Source organism: Schistocerca piceifrons, chromosome 2 (genome assembly GCF_021461385.2).
Source record: "Schistocerca piceifrons isolate TAMUIC-IGC-003096 chromosome 2, iqSchPice1.1, whole genome shotgun sequence".
NCBI lineage: Eukaryota > Metazoa > Arthropoda > Insecta > Orthoptera > Acrididae > Schistocerca > Schistocerca piceifrons.
The window spans coordinates 476,024,088-476,045,721 of record NC_060139.1 but is presented as its reverse complement, the minus strand read 5'-3'; the positions used below and the strand labels follow the sequence as shown (position 1 = coordinate 476,045,721).

Below are 21,634 nucleotides of genomic sequence, written 5' to 3'. Positions count from 1 at the left end.
CGCAACACATGCAGTTTCGCATGGTGCCACTGGGCCCGCTTCTGAGCATCCATGCTAAACACATCTCACAGAACGTTTCCTGCATACAGCCTCTGTTAAAAACACTCCACAACTATAGACAGGTAGGTGATAGTTTGCGTTTGGTACACTGATTCTATTTGTCCTTGTCTTCAGACCCACGAAATAACATTGCTTGATGGTATTGTGGCAAAACATACGTTTCTCCTGCTGTTTTAATAAAGCACTTGTGTAGTGACATTGGTATTGATTTTTGTGCACAACATTCAATTCGACCACTGGGCAGAATGTTTGTTCTGACAAAAGTACCTAGTCAGCACATACACATGTATGTATCACATTAACTGTGCTTTTAGGGGCTTCTTTCTCCAGTAGCTAAACTGCAGAACACCACACACAGGTTGGTACTTTTTACCGGATTTAGGGAGAGGCTACCTATTGGAATCTGACAGCACACTGCTGTAAAGTGCTTCCAAATTGCCGTTGAACCAGTTAATCTATTGCTTTAAACTCTGCAGAAACAGTTGTTATGTTCGTATCATTTGTCCCTTACTGCAGTGAACGGTCTCGATTCCAATATTTTTCGATCAACACGCCAAAATATGGCTATTTGCAGTTTCTATGACTGGCGAAAAGTCACTTCCTCCACAGCGAGTCTCTTTGCTAGTGTTGAGAATAAGGACGAAGTATAGTAAGAGGAACACAAGCAACAGGTATACGTCTTTAGACTTGGTAGAACTGCATGTCATGTGAAGGGACAAGCTGAGACTTGCAGAAAAAGCGAGTTATATCGAATATTTTAATGTACATATGCACAGAGGCCACTGTAAGATGTGTTTTCTCAATACTCACACCCTACTCCTCTCACCTCAGAGCACTGACCTACAATGGAGAGCATCTTTCCAAAGAGCAGATGAGCCTTACAGTGATTGGTTCAGAGCAACAATTCATGATCGATAAATAATTCCGATACTTTTACGTATAGGCTATGTAGCAACATAGTGATTAGCTCTTGCTCAAGTGCTGTTTGGGCAGAGACCTGCAAATTAACGTCAGACAGTTAATTATTTACATTGCACGTATCCTTTTTCTACGTTTACACAGTAGGCAGATACACTCACATCCACATAAAGTTATCACTTTCTTTGCAGGTACTTCTGCATTTTTGTGTATCCTACAATTTTTTTACCAATTTCCAGATTTGCTGCCGTTCGACTAACATTTTGGAGATTATCCCATGATGTCATCATTAATTTATACTATCAAATTATCTTATTGTGGCATATGTTTGACATTTGTGCAGTGTATATGAAGCATAACTGTGGTGTACACGCCAGCATTGTTTGTGTGCATGCGTGCTTGCAAGTGTGTGTGTGTGTGTGTGTGTGCGTGTCTGCGCGCCCATGTCTGCTGTTATTGGTTGACAGGGTTGAAAAAATAAAAGGAAATTTATTGTACATATTTATTTAAGTATATATGTCATTAAATTACAACTGAAAATTACAGAAATAGCCATGTATCGTCTAGCTATGGCTCTGAGCACTATGGGACTTAACATCTTAGGTCATCAGTCCCCTAGAACTTAGAACTACTTGAACCTAAGTAACCTAAGGACATCACACACATTCATGCCCGAGGCAGGATTCGAACCTGCGACCGTAGCAGTCCCGCGGTTCCGGACTGCAGCGCCTAGAACCGCACGGCCACCGCGGCCGGCTGTCGTCTAGCCTCGTATATTCCATGTGATTGCTTGACTGTTCAAATAAACTGTGGCTACTGCGTGTCCTTGTCCACCACTGGATTAGGGGCTGTTTGGGCTGTGGGCGGTTTCTGCTGTGGCTGTGCTACGATATAATAATCTCCATAGGTAGGGAGACATCCAAGTTCTCATCTGTAACAAGCGTAGCTGTGGAGAAGTTTTTCACTTAGCACGAAGCAGCGTATGGCTGTCAATCTCCTGGCAGTAGCCTCTATGTGTCTCAATGCCTAAACAGCAAGCAATGAGGCTACATTGGGAGGTATGTATTTGGTTAATACATGGCGTAATTGTGGTATAAACGGGGACATAAAATTGTATGGCAGCATACAATTTTACACTCGCATTGACGCTGTCATGATGGCGACATAACACCTGTATCATGTCATCACAACGCCATGTGTATACCGCATATGCTGGTGTGACACTTTGAGATCATTCAGATACTACTGGGGACAAAAATTGTTATAACAATGGAGAGCATTTAGCTCATAAGGAGTGGGAACCCCTTCATTCTAGACAGCAAAGAAATCACGATGTACATGCAACTGAACTATAAATATTAAAATTGATTGCGGAGTGGGGGGCCAAGCTTGCATGCATTTGGTTCCCTGGGGCCCCTCCGTGTTTTCGCAAAAACGCGTTATGTCGTTCGCTATGGGAAGATATGGGAGGGGGAAATGCCAAGAATAAATATCATTGCCTGAGGGTCGCATGGTGTCGTCAGAAATTCCAGGTAAAGATCTATTTCTGTTGTCATCACTTTCAGGAACGGTAACGCCAGAAAACTGCTTACATCAGCGATGATGTCCAGGACATACACTGCCCCTCTACTCCCATCCTGTCACGACTCTTTGGTTCAGAGTTGCGATGGTAGTCGTCTGCATTACTTTCGAAGGGCTATGAGTGATGATTGTATTTGTTGGTTTACTGTATCCCCACATCACAGAACCATTATTTACACAAGACTTGGGTTCATATAAACCTTCTCTTTCTGAGTGGCATCTCCTATTATGTTCCATTAAGAGTTTGTGAGTTCTCTCCGTTGGATGTGTCTGACAGTAAGCAAATTTTTTATGATCGCCCATTCTGATCTGAGGCTTTTGGTCAAATAATATAACGTATTGTATATTTTTAACTCATTCTGAACTCCTCAGCGACCTCTACAGTCTGATGGAGTTACTCTTTCAGAGCCTGTATCACATGCAGGACCCCAACTGACACTGTAAATATTTTAAAGTATCGTTTCCTAGCAAAGATTATACTTTGCAAGATTGCTATGGCTGGAGAATTGTTAAAACTGCTCGCACAATTGATCATTATACTAGCTGTGTTTCTGTCATGTAGCTATTGAACAGTTAAAATTACACACAGCTTTGGCCACTATAGTAGGAATGTTTCGATAACTGTGAGCTGTGAGTGAAATTACAAGTATCAGGTGTCATAATGCCTCTAGAAACGACTCATAGCATACAGTCAGATCGTCCATTAATTGCTACGTTTTTTTTTTTTTTTTTTTTTTTTTTTTTTTTACATACAATGGTGCACCTTTTTAAACGATTTTCTCTCAAAATATAAGTCCATTATAGCTGTCCACTAGGGCTAAAGGTGAGAATAAAGATCACTGAGTTACTTAATTATTTGTATTCTGTTTTTGAGGTTTAATGACGTCGTGGGAAGGAAAACCAAAGAAAAGGACAAAAGCTACCGGAACGGGATTGCAATTGGACGATCGGTAATGAATCTAGAGTGTACTGAACAGCCAGCTGGCATCTATTAAACCAGATACAGCAGTACGAGCACGTGACAGTACTCGGACAGCTATAGTTGCATGTCGAGCAACACTTGGACTGGAAATTCAAATGTATGTGAAATCTTATGGGACTTAACCGATAAGGTCATCAGTCCCTAAGCTTACACACTACTTAACCTAAATTATCCAAAGGACAAACACACACACCCATGCCCGAGGGAGGACTCGAACCTCCCCCGGGACCAGCCGCACAGTCCACGACTGCAGCGCCTCTAAGGCGCAGCTAATCCCGCGCGGCAACGCTTGGACTAAGGGGACGGGCAAGGTCGACTTCAGGACTATCAGCGTTGCGTGCGAATGCTATCGCCTGTAACTAGTCTCTCTAATCCTTAGCTCCTTTACAGCTAACAGCTAAGGAAGTATGCTACGTGCACTGCAAGCAATATGTAATTAGTGCGCTCTCACACAGGGTTAACCTTTAAATGACACAGATATCTCTGTGGAGATAGAATAATGGTTGAAAACTTAATTTGTGCTGTGTACGTGTTATAAATATTTCTTATTTTTTCCGTTACAAAATGGTCTTGAAAACTGACGGCTATATAGCCAGTTATTTGGTTTTTAACGAGAAAACATTGGGTTCTCGAAAGCAGGTGACTACAAATGCAACTGTTTAGTTTTTAACAACAGATCAGTTGCTTCTGACATTCACGACTTTTCTTTACTAAATTTGTCTTGCTCACGGCGCTTTTCGGGAAATAATTCTCATCGTCAATAGTGATTTCTTTATTGGACCTTTGTGTACAGGATGTTTACAATTCCTATTATAGGCTTTTAGGGGTTGTAGGTAAGGAACCCACGTCCAGAAATGTACAGTTTGGATGTAAAATAAATTTGAGGATCACATCAGTTTCAAATCTTTCGCTTCATTGACTGCACAGAAATTGAGAAGAGAGCTCCGTCATCAGTCCCCGTTGTAATTATATGACCTAGCATTCCCGTCCAACTGTAGCAACGGGTGCAGGTAACTGATTCTTTGGAAACTGGGAAGGTTGACCGTGGTGCTCCACGGACGCGCCACGCTATCGACTAGGCAGAGGGTGTCGTTCGCTGCAAAGAAGAGAACCCGACGGCGAGTGCTCGAAACCTTACACGTCCCATGGTCTCCTGTGCAGCACACGGTCTAGAGCTGTGTGTATACCGTGTAGCGGGATATTTGAAAGTAATCCGAGTTTGAAGCTTATTTTACATCGAAACGTTACATTTCCAGGAATGAGTTCCTTACCAAAACACAGCTGTGACGCTGGTGCTACTGCATCAGTTTAGCGGGCTGTTTGATGGACTGTAAGCAATCGTGGAACCTAGTACAAAGTGACGTTCATCACGATGAAAACCTCTTGTGATCCGCCGTTCATCTAGTAGCAGTGCATCCTCTTGTCTTGCGAGTCCCGACTCTTTGCAGAGATATGGTCTGCCACACCGTTTTTCGTCCTTCACACTTGTCTTATCTCACTCAAAGCGCTTGCGACACTCAACCATTGTCTCATATAATGATCCATTGTTACTGTACTCTTCCACCAACACAGTATGTATTGTTGCAGCGTAGTTTCCCTTCGAATTATTGGACGCCATTTTGTTTTGGCTCCTCTAGCGGTGGGCTGCGGTGCTGTTGTTCGGAGATTAGCGTATATACCAGGACTACAGACAGATACTTGCAAACAGAGATATTAATTATGTAACTTTTTTTCGATGTAATATTTAAAACTACTTGACTAGACTTGGTAATGTTACAAATGGTTGTCAGTTTCTTGCAGGATGTACACAGTAAGGACACAAATCACACAAAATAATTTCTGTTTACAACGGTGGAAATATAACCATAAGACAGATAGTAAAGCTTGTAGCTTTATTTCGGTTTGTGGGCATCGTCTAATAAAGTATTGCAGTCCTGTCGCTTGTGACATTTCCCTTATCCTGACTGTGTCACAATCAATGAAATGAGGTTCGTAGTCAGAAGTGAGTAGTTTTTACTTACAATGGAGTGTAAAAAAACAGGGATTATTTTTTTGCTTTTTATTGCGTCTGCACTTGAGATTGACGTTTGCAGGAAGGGAGAGGTCTGACCTGGCGTGACGTGTTACCCTATGCATCAGTCTCCTGATGATGCGCAGTTGGTGGGAAGCATGGAAAATGTACAGGCGTGTTTACTACACGAAACATGGATCTCAGGTTGCAGCCACATGTGTCAGTTAGATTTTGCGTTCTTCTCGACAAAACTCCATCACAAACATTGGAAATGTTGCCACAAGCCTACAAAGAGCGAGCTGTAAGGAAAGCACAAGTTTTGAGTGGCATATACCATTTCAGGAGGGTGCAAATGACCGTGCCGATGCTTCACGCCCCAGAAGGCTATCAACTTCGAAGACTGAAACCAATGTCAACACAACTGATATCATGTTGCGGAAAGACCGTCGTTTATCGCTAACAAAGGCTGCAGAGATTAGAATGTATCTTATGGATCAGCAAAAGACATTGTGTGAAATATTGTGGGGTACAGAAAATTTGCAGCAAAGTGGGTGCCTTGTCTGATCAGTGACGAACAGAAGGCTCACCATGTGATGGCGTGTCAACAAAGGAAGGGAAGGCCTCAGCGAGAACCAGAGTTTTTGGACTAAGTCATCACATGAAACGTATGCTGATTTCATCATTATGACCCAGAGACGAAACGGGACATTCCCAATGGAAGCATTATTTCATTATCATCATCATCATCATCATCATTCGTGACATAGGTTAGGTTGTATTGGGTAAAAAAATTGGACTGTGTAGAAATTGGGACTTTAAACAGGCACTGATCACCGCGCATTTGAGCGCCCCACAAATCAAACATAATCATCATCATCATCATCATTCCAATGGAAACTTGAAAGTCCACGACCCAAAAAGGCCAAAGTTCAACTAAGTGCGGGAAAAATCATGCACCTTGTCTTCTTCGATAAGCAACGCATTGTGTACGATCACGTGGTGAATGAACAACGTGCTGTTAATGCCAATTACTATTGTGGAGGGGCCATTAAGGAGGATGGATCCTTCATCAGAATAATGCACCAGCTCCTAACGCGATCAAGACTCAAGAAACAGTCACCAAATTAGGGATTGAGGTGATGCCACATCCACCTTATTCACCTGACCTAGCGCCATGTGACTTCCACCTATTTCCTGCAGTGAAAAAAGAGCTTCAGAATTTTTATATTCAGAGTGATCGAGATCTAAACAGTTAGATTTCGGGTGTACTCAACCGACTATCACAAAGGGGTTTCAGGGAGTGCTTTGAACATTGGATTGAACACTGGTATCGTCGTATAGTGTCCAAGAGAAATTACTTTGGATGTCTGTAATGGAATTTGAATGAAGGTGAGCAGTGTTTTCCACTAAATAATTCAAGAATGGTTCAAATGGCTCTGAGCACTATGGGACTTAACTTCTATTTATTTATTTTATTTATTTATTGCTTCGTGGGACCAAATTAAGGAGAAGTCTTCATGGTCATGGAACGAGTCAATACATGAAATTATAACACGATATTATAAACAGACGTAGACCTTAGAACTACTTAAACCTAACTAATCTAAGGACATCACAAACATCCATGCCCGAGGCAGGATTCGAACCTGCGACCGTAGCGGTCGTGCGGTTCCAGACTGTAGCGCCTAGAACCGCTCGGCCACTCTGGCCGGCCACTAAATAATTAATACAGTTATTTTTTGATACCTCTTCCTATGTGCAGGCCGACCGAAAATATTTTTTGTCAACTGCAATATGGCAGTCCATACAGGCACACTTCAGTTCTGTGCTCAGTGCTGTTTCCGGGTACTCTAGAGATCAGTGCCCATTGGTACCTCTGTTTGCGTGGTAGGCTGTGTGCTGACCACGTTGTTTGTGTGTTGTCAGGCAGGGGACGCGGCGCTCCGTGGTGGTGTCGGACCCCCAGCTGGGAGAGGCGTCGCTGTCGCTGCCCGCACATTCCATGCACACGCTCGTCTACCAGAGAGCCAGCAACACTGTGTGAAAACCGCTTCTCCACAGCACTCTTCAAACACACTTGTATTACTGATTAAATAAATATACACAGTGAAAAATCCTTGTATTGTGTTTCTGTGTTGTACTGCGACTTCCAGGAACCCTACTAGTGCATACAAGTGACACTTCGATGTTTATCTGTGTATTGTAACACACTGAAGAGCCAAAGAAACTGGTACACTTGCCTAATATCGTGTGCGGCGCCAAAGAGCACGCAGAAGTGGCGCAACACGACGTGACATTGACTCAACTAATGTCTGAGGTAGTGCTGAAGGGAATTGACACCATGCATCCTGCAGGGCTGTCGTTAAATCCGTAAGAGTACGAGGAGTGGAGATCTCTTCTTAATAGCACGTTCGAAGGCATCCCAGATATGCTCAATAATGTTCCTGTCTGGAGAGTTTTGTAGCCAGCAGAAGTGTTTAAACTCAGAAGAGTATTCCTGGAGCCACTCTGTAGCTATTCTGGATGTGTCAGGTGTCGCGATGCCCTGCTGGAATTGCCCAAGTCCGTCGGAATGCACAACGGAATGAACAGTTGCAGGTGATCAGACAGGATGTTTACGTACGAGTCACCTGTCAGAGTCGTATCTAGACGTATCAGAGGTCTAATATCACTCCAACTGCACACTCCTCACACCATTACAGAGTTTCCACCAGCTTGAAGAGTCCCCTGCTGACATGCACGGTCCTTGGATTCATGAGGTTGTCTCCATACCCGTACACGTCCATCCGCTCGATACAGTTTGAAACGAGATTCGTCCGAACAGCAACGTGTTTCCAGCCATCAACGGTCCAGTGTCGGTGTTGAGGGGTCCAGGCGAGGCGCAAAGCCTTATGGCGTCAGTCATCAGAGGTACACGAGTGGGCCTTCGGTTCCGAAAGCCAATATCGATGATGTTTCGTTGAATGATTCGGACGCTAATACTTGTTAATGACCCATCATTGTAATCTGCAGGAATTTGCGGAAGGGTTGCCCCTCTGTCACGCTGAACGATTTTCTTCATTCGCCATTGGTCCCGTTCTTGAACGATATTTTTCTTACCGCAGCAATGTCGGAGATTTGATGTTTTACCGGTTTCCTGCTATTCACGGTACACTCGTGAAATAGTCGTATGGGTAAATCCCCTCTTCATCGCTACCTCGTAGATGCTGTGTCCCATCTCTCTTGATAACCTGCCATTGTAGCAGCAGGAAACGAACTAACAACTGCGCCACACACTTGTTTTATATAGGCGTTGCCGACCGCACCGCCGTATTATCCCCGTTTACGTGTCTCTGTATTTGAATACGCATGCCTATACCAGAGAGAGAGAGAGAAGGTGGAAGTAAGGGTGAGAGGAGAGAAATAGAGGAAGATAGAGGAAGGAGAGGAGTAAAGTGAAATCTAGGGAGACGCTAAGAGCAGAGAATAGGTTGAAATATAGAGCGAACAAGTATTGGGAAGGGATGAGCGAGATAGAGGGAATGAGGGGAGGGAGAAAGAGAGAGAGAGAGAGATAGAGAGAGAGAGAGAGAGAGAGAGAGAAAATAAGGAAGAGGGATAGGCTCTGTATTGACCAACTAAATCACCATGTAGTTGCATTGTAAGACAGAGATTGCGTCTGGGTCACATTTCAGCATTAGTGTGGCTTCTACGTGTGCTGTGACATCGATGATGGGGATTTCTTTCTCAATGCCATTCTCTGTAAATAGCAGTGTGAAACAACTACGTACTGAATCTTCTAGGAATTACACAATGTGCCGCTCAGTAACACAATTTCAAAGGATTTAAGTTACAAACAGCCATTCTTAAGGTCTTTAAGAGGAAGTGTTCACACACTTTGGTAGATATTAAATAGTATTTTTGTATGCACCGCAGGCTGCGTTTAGAGTGCGACAGTACTAAGTGTACTGTGCATATACCTGATTGATCTAAGTGAGGAGGATTTTGTTTCCTTCTGAATTGTTCGCCACTGTTGTTTCTTATTCTCTAACGACAGACAGGTCATCTTCATGTACTGTAGTACTGCGTCTAGTTCTTTCAGCTGATTGCTCGTTTCTCAGGAAGAACGCATAACGTTTAAATTTTTTCAACAGGTATATCTTGATGAAAAATGTTCTCATTCTCAGTAAAAACACAGTCTCTCTTCATAATGTTATGCGTAACGATATAAAATTGGTTAAATCCATTAATAATAAACTTAAAGAAGTTGATGCTTTCATAACTAAGTCTGACAAAGGTTGCTCTTTAGCTATTGCCTACAATTCTGAATATATTTCTAAAACCTTAGATTTTTCAACGAAAATAATATTTCGGAACTGCATTAGGATCCGAAACTTCCTGCCAGATTAAAACTGTGTGCCGGACCGAGACTCCAACTCGGGACCTTTGCCTTTCACGGGCAAATGCTCTACCAACTGAGCTACCCAAGCACGACTCACGCCCCGCCCTCACAGCTTTGCTTCTGCCAGTACTTCGTCTCCTACCTTCCAAACTTTACAGAAGCTCTCCTGCGAACCTTGCAGGGCACTTGCCCGCGAAAGGCAAAGGTCCCGAGTTCGAGTCTCGGTCCGGCACACAGTTTTAATCTGCCAGGAAGTTTCATATCAGCGCACACTCCTCTGCAGAGTGAAAATCTCATTCTGGAAACATCCCCCAGGCTATGGCTAGGCCTTGTCTCCGTAATATCCTGTCTTTCAGGAGTGCTAGTTCTGCTAGGTTCGCAGGAGAGCTCCTGTAAAGTTTGGAAGGTAGGACACGAGGTACTGGCAGAAGTAAAGCTGAGAGGACGGGGCGTGAATCGCTGAATGTAATTGAAACTACCTTACGAGGGAAAGTGAAGCGCCTAAAGGGATGCGATAAGCAACAGATGGATAAGTTACTGTTTGAATTTAGTGATCAGTTTTTTCCAAAAGGGTCACTGCCAGCAATTCATATTACACAGTACGGAATACCGACGGGAAATGAATCGTCGGCTTACCACAAATCATACAGTATGCCGAGGTACATACAGTTGATTCTGAAGGAATTCATGTATCAACCGCTGAAGGATAGGATTGTAGAGGAAAGCAATAACCCATGGGTTACCGAATTTGTCGTCGTGCCCAAAAAGTCAATGGGTGGATCACGAAAATCTGAATGCAAAGACTATAACGGATGCCTACTCTTTCTCTAACGTTACAAAAACCATAGAATACTGAAGCCAGTGCAAGTATTTGCCGATGATGGGCTTAAATTGACTTAAAGAGTGGCTACCAGCAATTGGACCGCCAACAAACAGCATTTTCTTAGGTATGGGGACATTATCAATATAGAAGTATTCCATTCGTGTTCTAAAACCCACCTGCGATGTTTCAAAGGTTGCTGGATGGAGTCCTCAGAGGGTTGAAACTAGGGATGCGGAAAAACCAACCAGTTAAAACCAATACCGGTATTAGCTCTGAATAACAGATATTTTTTGGAATTTTCTTGCCCTCGGTTAATATAGGAGTTTCACCGGATAAAAAAGCAGAAGTATTTAGCCATAGCAGCAGTGCTAAAATTTTTGATTTTTAAATGAACCTTTTTTAAAAAACTATTGATTTTAATTCGTAAAATTACCATTGCTGAGAAATATCGCGTTATAATAGAAAATGGGAAAAGCTATCAGTGCTATTTTAATAACAACGCAGACAGAAACGAGCAACAAACACGTGTCACAAGAATTGGTACAGCGTCGCCGAAACATTAATGACCTTTTACTACACGGCGTAGCTTATTGATGGGTACATCTGTACATGCAGTGCGCAAGACTTGTCCCATCTGGTCTGTACGGTAGTCTCTTACTGTCGTCGTCATACCTTTTTTTTTCTTTTTTTGCGGAATGGCACACTCTCGAGTCTGGAAGAATTTTACGAAGTGCGGCATCAGTGAAGTAGAGTTCTCCATTGGCTTTAAAAGATTAAACACGGGAGGAGACACAACAAACTTGTGACATCATATAAGGAGGAAGGTTATAACTAAAAAATTAATTCATGACGTATAATAAAAATGGAAAGTAGCTGATCTGCTGCCTGTGTATGTACGATTAGCCTTTGTCTACTTGTAGCCCTCGAAAACGTACAAATTAACACGGAAAATAGACTTTTTCCACCTCCGTTTTCACCCTTTAGCACTGTCTATGCGTAATGCCCAGATAGTGGTATGATTTCCGATTATAATACGATTTTTGAGCAGAGTTACGAAAGTTAGAATCAATTGGAGTATAGTGATTGTTTCTTGTAGTATTCAACCGCTTACCACTTTCCTAGAAACGCAGTGAACGATGCACAGAATATGTTTTCTTTTCATCGCCTATTTATTTTCATATGTTGATTCTATGTATCTTGAAACTGAGTGAATCAAAATATTTCAATCTTTGGTCGATGTCGACGTTTATTACAGGGAATAATAGGAATGAAAAAAACCAAAATCGTTTATTTCAGAAACCAATTATTTTGAGCGGTTTTAACAGTCAGGTTAAAATTACGTGAAAAATAAATGATATTACCGAAACCGGTTGTTTCAGCGATAACCGTCACCGCTAGTTGAAACCACGTCACTGCGCCAGTATCTTGATGACATAATCGTGTTTGCGAGTGATATGCGGGAGCACAAACGATACCTATGAAAAGTATTCCTGAGCTTGAGGGCCACGAATTTATCGTTGAGTACAGAGAAGTGTAATATTATGTTAGAAGATGTGGCGCACCCTGGTCACATAATCAGTAAGGCTGGTGATAGGATAAACCAAAGGTAAATGAGAACTGCATGAATTTTGTGTACCTGAATGAGTGAATGAACTGCAATCATTTCGTGGAGTCAAGAATTCTTACAGAAGATTTGAAAAAGAATTTGTGGATACTGCCAGACCATTGATGTAGTTACTGAATAAAGATTTAAAATTTACTTGATCAGAGGTGTGTAGCATGCTTTCGAGAAACTGAAAGAATCTTTGGCGTTGAGTCCGATCTCAGAGTTTCCAAATTTCAACAAGGAATTCGTTCCGTCTTGCGATGCATTCAACCATGCACTTCACTGCGTTTTGTCCCAGAAGTCCAGGGCGTAAAACGTCCCTTGGCCTATGCATCAAGGATAATGAACTCAGCAGAGAAGAATTACTCCATGACAGAAATGGAAATGTTGAGCCTTATGTATGGAATCACCCACTTCAAATGTTATCTCTGTGGGAAAAATTTTCTAGTGAAAATGGGCCAGTAATTGCTGAAACTGTTGCTGGGGTTGAAAGATCCATCTAGCAGGTTGAGTCGCTAGACAATTTTATTTTATTTTGAGATAATACATTAATCTGGATAGAGAAACGGAAACGTGGATGAACTGAATAGGAATGTAGCAGTACTATAAGTAGGAGATAATGACTTCAAATGCGAACTTTTTAGGTTAGGCTTTACGGTGACTGTTTTTGACATTAAATAGAACAGCAAGTTTACAGTTACCAGTCACTGTTTGCCCAAAAATAGCCTCGATTGCCTGACTAGGCAGATTAACTTTAAATGCAAACATTGTAGGTTAGGCTTTACCGTGTCTGTTATTGACATCAAATGAAACAACAAGTGTACTGTTACCAGTCACTGTTTATAATGAGCTCAGGGAGTGTCAAGAGCACAGCAGATAGCTGCCGAATTAAGCAGTTTCATGAAAAATCGCAGTTTCGTGTTTAGGATGGCTTACTGAGCAGAGAAACTAAATTGGGTCTGTGAGCAGTGGTGCAAGCAAAGCTGACACACAGAGTATTGAAGGAGACGCATGATCACACGTCAGCGGGTTTTGGTGATTTAGGTCTACCAATAGGAGGGTAGCGGAGAGGTACTGGTGCAGGAATAGGAAGGCAGACGTCGACAAATATGTGCAGAATGGCATAGAGTGCGCACAGAAAACGGATTTGTGTCGGACAAGGGTGTCATTACAGAGGTTACCTGAAGCATTAAGACCGTTCCATTTGATCAGGGTTGATGTCATAGGTCCTTTCAACAGAAAAAAACCTGCAGGCAACAAATACGTACGATTATAGACCATTTCTCGAGATATCTAGAAATGGCCACGATCCCCCATCAAAAGGCAGCAACTGTCGCACAATCACTAGTAAACAACTGGATACTGAGACTTTGTCGGATTTGTTGAAGGAATTGTGTAAGCTGTTGTGTGTGAAAAACTAAGAAAGAGCCCCTTCGATCCTTAAGCTAATGGAAGAATGGAAAGAGTTCATAGACCAATAGTGAAAATGCTAGGATACGATGAGGACCCATACCATTCCAGTTGGGATGTTTACTTAAGGCCAGGATAGAGAGGTCTTCTGTTATGACTTAAACTGCATCCTGCAAGCAGGGTTACAATTATTGCCAGATGAAGCACGTAGATGAATCAATTTTACAGTGTAACTCTTCAGGCTTTCCCGGCGATCTAATGACATCTTGGGTTGTCGGGTGTTCTGCCGGATATCAGCGTCGTACTTGCACGATATTTCGGTCACGTAGCTCGAGACCTTCATCAGGTGCGACGTGAGATTGCTCCTCGAGTGGACCTGGTCCAGTATTTATGCCTATGGCCTTCCCCCTCCATCAACGGCTGCAGGCGCTTCCTCTGTGGTCCGCGCCCATTCCCTGCGACCTGCTAGAGCGTTGCTGCTCCGTTTTCCGAGCTACGTGACCGAAATATCGTGCAAGTACGACGCTGATATCCGGCAGAACACCCGACAACCCAAGATGTCAATTTTACAGTGGTTTCTCCCAGATGTATCTCATTCGTATGTTTATACGTAAGTTACATAAATTACAGGTTTAGAGTTAAAGTCCAATAGCATTCCAGGTGTATTCACTTCGCACAAACTGGATAGTAGAGGAACAGGGCTGGCATGAGTACCAAATTCAAGGTCATGATGTAATCTGATGCCCTGCCCACTCATCTGCGGAACTGCATGCAGTAAATTCAAGGTCACAATGTAATGTGATATGTTATCATGTGTCAATGTAATACTCCTTCCGCCCTCACCTCTAGGCCCTTTATGTGACATAAAACTAGTGGGAAAATGAAGATCACTCATCCACTAGGCTGGTATAAGCATCAAATTCGAGGCCGCCCTCTCCCTCTTAAGTAAGGTCAATTGGAGCACATAAAAATAGTGGTAAAACATGTTCCCCTCTTCTTTTCTCACCTCCCCTCCCTCTTCACTCTCTAGGCTAATTGCATGAATCATGTTATTCATGCTCTGTACACCATAGTGGAAGAGTTGTCGTTAATCATAACCAGGGACCAAACACTGCACCAGACAGAATGAAAAGAATAAGAAAACTGTCACATTTGAACGTAAGTATCATTATCTGACTGCCCACAATTATTATTTTTGTATAAGCTTTTCTTGCAAATACTTACGATATTTTTTCCCAACAGTATGGTACCCCCACCACCACTCTCTGCCCCTCCCCAGCCCACTGATGTACTGACATCGAAATCACCACCAGCTGATATGTTGGACCAGGACTCATGGCAGTTAGTGCTGCAACACATATACGTATGAATTATGAGACCATGAAATGCAGTTGGCGTAAACACCCCAGAGCACTTACAGCAGTACACTGATTGGTTATTGGAGTAGCTTTCAGAGTCTCCTCAAGCAACTGAGTTACAGTTAGGTGATTCCAAGAAAATTGTCCTTCGCAAATACTTGTCACGTAACTTCCAGTGGTTTGAAATGTATGAATGTAAATTTAGCACTGGATAGAGACTTTGATGTAATAATTGAAGTTGAGAATGTTTTTTGTGGTGATAAAGTGCATTGTACATGGTTTGAGTGAGACTATTTACATAGCATAATCGAGTACATCGAGGGTAAGAAGACAACCGAGTGTGACCCATCTCATAGAGCTGTCAACATTCGTATATTTGGCAGGAGTGTGCTCACTATCGATATGTACAGAAAAGTAATGCTGGAATTAAAATCTTGTGAGCCATGTGTTTACACACAACATGTAAGTGTTGTAACTTTCGAGACTTATATAGTGAATTATCTATCACGACAAACAAGTTTAGTAAGAGGTGGCCATGCGTCATATCCATATTCTAATACTTTGTAAGCTATATATATGAGCTCAGTGTGTATGTGAGTAAGATACAACAGTACAGACACTCCTGTGGACATACAGTACCAAAGTACACTGTTATTGTCCCTATAAGTATAAAATCCATAGAAGCAAACTTTGCAGGCAAAATACCTAAGTATCTTGTTGCTCCTGTTGGTTTAAATGTGATTCAAGGTGAATTTAAGATATAGAGTAAACAATTATTTACAAATTATTGTGAAACAGAATGACTGCAATTTTAACTATTATAACTGATAATTAACACACACACACACACACACACACACACACACACACACACACACACACACACACACCCGTACACACACACACACACACACACACACACACATATATATATATATATATATATATATATATATATATATATATATAAGTGTTTTATTTCCTCCTGCCCATCTCGTTATTCAAATATTTATGAAGATGTGTAGCCAATGTGTAACCACCAGCCACAGCAATCATGCCTCATAGCTGGACCAGGAGCCAACACATGAGAGATGACAGTCCCACCTACACATCCAACCTGCCTGAACTTATCGACCAGTTAAGCACACAGGAGAGGAGAAAGCACCGACTAGTCTCACTTCGCCCACACCAACCTGTAGTCATTGTGAGTCAATGAATAAGGTGTCTGTTTGTTAATCAGAGGTTTATACAGAAAGTGTCCCATCACTGAAATCCAATCAACTTGCGAAGCCGTGGTCACAAAATAGATTATTGTTTTAAAGAAATAGAAAATGTAATAGAGTGAGAAATAATTTTGTCTTTCAACAATCATCACAATGCAGTTTAATAGGAGGAAGTCTACATCATGCATTAAGATCGTAATGTTTATAGATAGGACCATACTTAGAAATGAGCGTATCACTCTGAAAGAAATGAGATAGCCTGCGAAATCTGTGTGAAATATCACATAATAACGGTATCAGTTCTTTAAAAAACAAATAAAACTTGGGATTAGCATGGAAGCTCAAGGCCCCTATAAAGTCACTCCTTAAACACAACAACTAGTAGATTAATAAATTAACAATTTATTCAAGACCACATTTATAAAACAGCTAACATACAATCAACATGTGGCCATCTTAAAAACAATATCCAAAATGACCAATAACTTCCTTCTCAAGCAAGCAGCAAATTAGAATTACTTAATGAACAATAGATCTGAAGTAATTTAAAGGTGGCTCTGATAAATTTTTTTAGCACTACACAACCAGCACAATACGTTACACTTAATATAATTCATTGGCAAGCAAATATAATTTTTTTAAAAATACGTGAGGGATGTTAAATGTTTATCAAATGAGCAGTGTCGCCAGGCTGCCCTGGGCAGAAGGTGACTTAACTTAAAATGCCGGAAGCAGCGTACCAGCCGTCCAAAACAATACCTAAACGCCGAGGCCCGACTGGGAGTCAGTTCCCATTAGGACGACACGTCACAGCTTCTGTGCACCGAAGCAGAACGTGGCGCCCCTCCCACACATCCGAATTCGCAGAAATCTGGAACACAAGCAGACCGCAGAAAACACGGCAAACACCAAGCAGACATCATTTAATATAAGTTAAGAGAACAATAAACAATATAATTTAAAAAACTGATAGGTGCTTTCAATGGAAACTAGTTAAATTTAGGAGCAATATCAATGCCGCAAGACATTTAAACTGAGACTTGTACACAGATGGAATGTTGTAAAATAATATGAGACTTTTACACTCTGATAGTTTACCCAACAACATTTACACAAATGATTAAGGCCGACAATTTGTACCAAGATGAAATGGAAATAATTTCAAGATAATATCACGTTATCCAAATGCACAACTTCACAACAAAACTAGGTTTGTGCACTTTAATTTCGTTGCATAGGTCTGCCATATAAGTGCCAATTGTGTAAGCTTAATATGCAGAAAATCAGAACTAGACTAAGAGCTATTATGTTCAATACCTTACAGTTACTACATCTTTTGGGGACATAGATTTCCTTAAAAGAAGTAGTGACTGCTGGTCTCGGCTGCTCTTATTTCAACAACCCATACATTAGGGCAACCAACCAACACGTGACAGTCGCTACAACGCAAATAGTTCCACGAAACGAAGGCACCAAAACCACTTACACCTTCGATGGAGAGAGTTGTTAGAGATGGTCTCGAGGAACGGGTCTGTCCGAGAAAACAGGCACCAAAGCAATGCGACAAGCAGCGCCCGGAGTTGACATCAGGCAGATGCACCACGAACTCGTGACCGTCCTGCTAGGTAGACCGTCCGGGCCGCAGCTTCTGTTTTCTTTTTTTTGCTCCTTGCTCCCCTCAAGCTCGTCCTGGCACCTCGTAGCGATCCCACAAGCAACTTGCCGACCGCCAATACCTACCGCCACATCACAACAGGGGCAAAGATCACTGTACAGCCGGGTAATCGATAGTCGTGCCAAAGAGCTGGTGCCCGTCAAAAGGCGCACCACGGCTCAGACTGCATTCAAACTATGGTGTCTTTCTGTAAGTTTCTTATAAATGTCTAAAAGCAGCTCACACATGTTTTTAGATACAAGCAACTCAAACAGATAATAAGAGTTAACACTTTTTTCTTACTTATTGTTGAGTCCATAGATATCCAACTGCAGCATTGTTATGAATTTGGGAATGATTTGTTCCAAAATATTTAGGATGTCTGGGCTTAGTAGATTTCCTGAATACACCAGTATTATGCAGTCATCATTCTCCTTTAATAAGGAGTTAATGGATGTTTTTAGAGAACAGACAGATGTTTTGATGTTCAGAACTTGCAGTATACGGTCATTGCCACCACTTAAATTAACAACTACAAGTATTACTTTGCATTTATCATGTATAGCACGAAGTGTCTTAATCTTATTCATTCTTCAAGAGTACCTGAGCAAGTGATGGTTCTCAACTGACCGCAAACCCAGTGTATTTTTCCTTTTATATCTGCAAATCCAAAGATGATATCAATTTTTCTTCATGATGTGTAGAATGCAGCCAGTGTTATAAAATTACTGCAGTTGATAAATCATTCACTCAGCCACTTAAGAACTCTTAAAGGGTGAACATGTCAAAGTGTATAGCACTCTTCCCCACATCGATGAGTCAAATATCAATGTAGTCGTAAAAATATATCTGTAACCCACATTTTTTCTGGCAGGTGAGGCAGAGTCATGGCAGGAACCTCACATGCAAATTATGATGTTAAATTTGACATATAGTTTAAACAGTAGCGACAGCGAATGCGCCAATGTGGGAATGCTCTCGGATTGTGAGTTATACCCAGTGGTGGCTTTCAAGAATTCTCGATATAGTGCTACAGAAGTCATAGTCTCCCTGTGTGCATGGGTTATCCTATGTGATAATACAATGAACATTGCTGCCATGTTCCATGGAAATGCTCAGTCTCCCTCAGACATACAAGGTGATAATATGAACTCGAAAGAGGCTTCCACAAACACTTAAACTTTGTATGGAGATAGAGTGTGTCCATCTACAAGAGCATACATTTAAAAATTTAGCGTATGTCAGTTACGAATCGAGCATATTCTACACAAGTGGCTAAGCTGGCAATCATATGTATACAGATTCTACAAGAAAGTATGGATGAATTTGTTGGAGTTAATGTTCCAGTCTCTTCTTCTGGCACAGGAAATCATTGCTCAACTATATATTTCACACATGAAAATAGGTACGAATAAGTATGTTCACATATCCTGCTGTAAGTAAAAGCTTATAAAGAAAAACGTTTAAGAGCTACATGTGTGGTTTTACTTTTCCATAAAATTCCCTATATGCTAATGCAAACACTTAGTCATCACCATGATGAGTGGACAATGACCCCTGTCACAAGAACTTCATAGTTAGAATTGATCCTGCAGTGATATTGAGAACTGGAAGAAGAAGAATAAGAACAACAACAACAAGAGGAATGTATCACTCCTTGCAGATTATATAGGAATTATAATAGTTGGTCCATCTGACTGTGGCAAAACGAATATTATGTGTCACTGGGAACACTTCCTAGTAGGATTTGCTTCTAAAATGTGTATATATTTTTGGATACATTATTTCAGTTGAAATGCCAGCTGTTACATGAAATATTCAGTGAAAATGGTGATATCTGCCACTGGATGAGCAGTAGAAAACGAGGATCACATACAGAAATATGTCTGTTATGGTTGTTAATAGCTTTTGACGTTTTTCATTTGAGTCATACACATTCCAGGATCCAGGAACAGTTGGTAAGGTATAATGCAAAGCTTGTTATTTCCTTCAGAGAGGACGATATGAATTTAAAACGCATTTAGCAAGCACATGTAGGAAATGACATGACGTTCATTGAATTTATAACCATATGCGGAGATTGCTGGAATCACACAAAATATGGGTTTCTGGCTATTGATAAAACAAAGAAATTCAAAAATCGGCAATATAGACGAAACATAAAGAAGTTTCTGTTTAAAAGGTAGTATGACAATATGTAACTGTGTCAATGTATAGTATACAATGGACAAATTCACATGCATGTCATGCACTTATACCAGATGGATGATGCTCAGATCAAAAATCCATTTATTCACTGACACACAAATTGAAGCAATAAGCATAAGTCGTAAAACTGCACTATGGAAATGCAGAATATCAATGAAACTCTTATACATCACACTACGGAAATGCAAACATTGGGAAACACTATGAAAACAGTAGCTGTTAAGGTCCATGAAATGAGAAAAATTAGAGGATAAAGCCTCCTCCTATAAATGTAAAAGAAAACAAATGCTTGGGAAAGGAAGCACTAGTACCCTCTTGATCTTAATCAATATAGTAAATGCAAAGGTTATGAGACTGAAAGAGTTTTAGGCATATGAAGTGAAAATCCCTTCCATTAAGATGTTTAAGCCTGAGAAACAATATCAACTGCATCCTGTCTCAAAGTCAGTCTAGTGCACAATGGCGTATTGACAAAGTGCAAAGTCATTGAGGTGCTCAGAGCTGTTAGTTTAAATTTATAGTTACTTGATTTAGGGCAGATGGTAAAAGAAACGTTGATGCTCAAAACTGAAAGTCTTAAACGACACACTGGAGGTAGGCAGAAGAGGAAGGAAAGAAGAAGAAGAAAAGCAAGGATATATTGTTACTGCTTACATTAATCATTTCAGTGTTAGCGAAATAGATTTAACATATGTGGTCATCAGAAAGAAACAGTATATAGCAGGTACACATCCCATATATTTACTGCAGTATGCAATAAAGTTTGGGGATAAGAAACCTGAAAGAGCACCCAGATTAATGCAGCTAACATTCTTAACATAGAATCTCGACAAGTATTTGGGGAAGGAGATACAAACATGTGGTGAAATATAGGTGACACAACACTCCGGACTGACGAATAAATATTCCAAATAACAGGAAATATTAGTAGACTAGCATTAGCTGGTGTACATGACGCTGGCAAGCAAAAAATAATGAACAGTCAACATGTAAAGTATATACCATATATTATGATGACCACAATCAAATAAAAGTACAATTACGGTTGCTCATAGACCCGGGAATATGCCTTAAATGGATGAAATCGTATCAATCATTTCAGAGCTTCAAGAAAAATGTGTTATTGAATAATTTTGGGGATTGTAGTTTTACAACTCCAGAAGTTGGTGCATAGAACATTTCTGCTTATATGTGTTATAGTACAACTTTTAAATGATTTATGGCAGGCAGATATCATAGATATGAGGCAATACTTATGAACAAATAAAGGTTTCATATATATTTTAATGGTTATCAATATGTATTCCAAGCTCTGTTAGGCACTATCTGTAAAATCAAAGACTGGAAAGAGATGTACACAGAATGCTTTAAGAGTTGATGTAGATGATGGCAAATCGATGTCCCATAAACCTTCAAACC

At 41.0% G+C, this 21,634-nt stretch overlaps 1 protein-coding gene across 1 annotated transcript in view; it reads left to right on the top strand.

The window, feature by feature from the left end:
- The window catches only part of LOC124776203 (lysosomal acid glucosylceramidase-like), a 141,788-nt gene extending 134,120 nt beyond the window's left edge, over positions 1 to 7,668 (top strand). The window contains exon 10 of the mRNA XM_047251037.1: positions 7,479 to 7,668. Coding sequence (XP_047106993.1) covers positions 7,479 to 7,596 — 118 coding nt within the window. The 3' untranslated portion in view covers positions 7,597 to 7,668. The remainder of the gene's footprint in view (positions 1 to 7,478) is intronic.
- Positions 7,669 to 21,634: the final 13,966 nt, after the last annotated feature.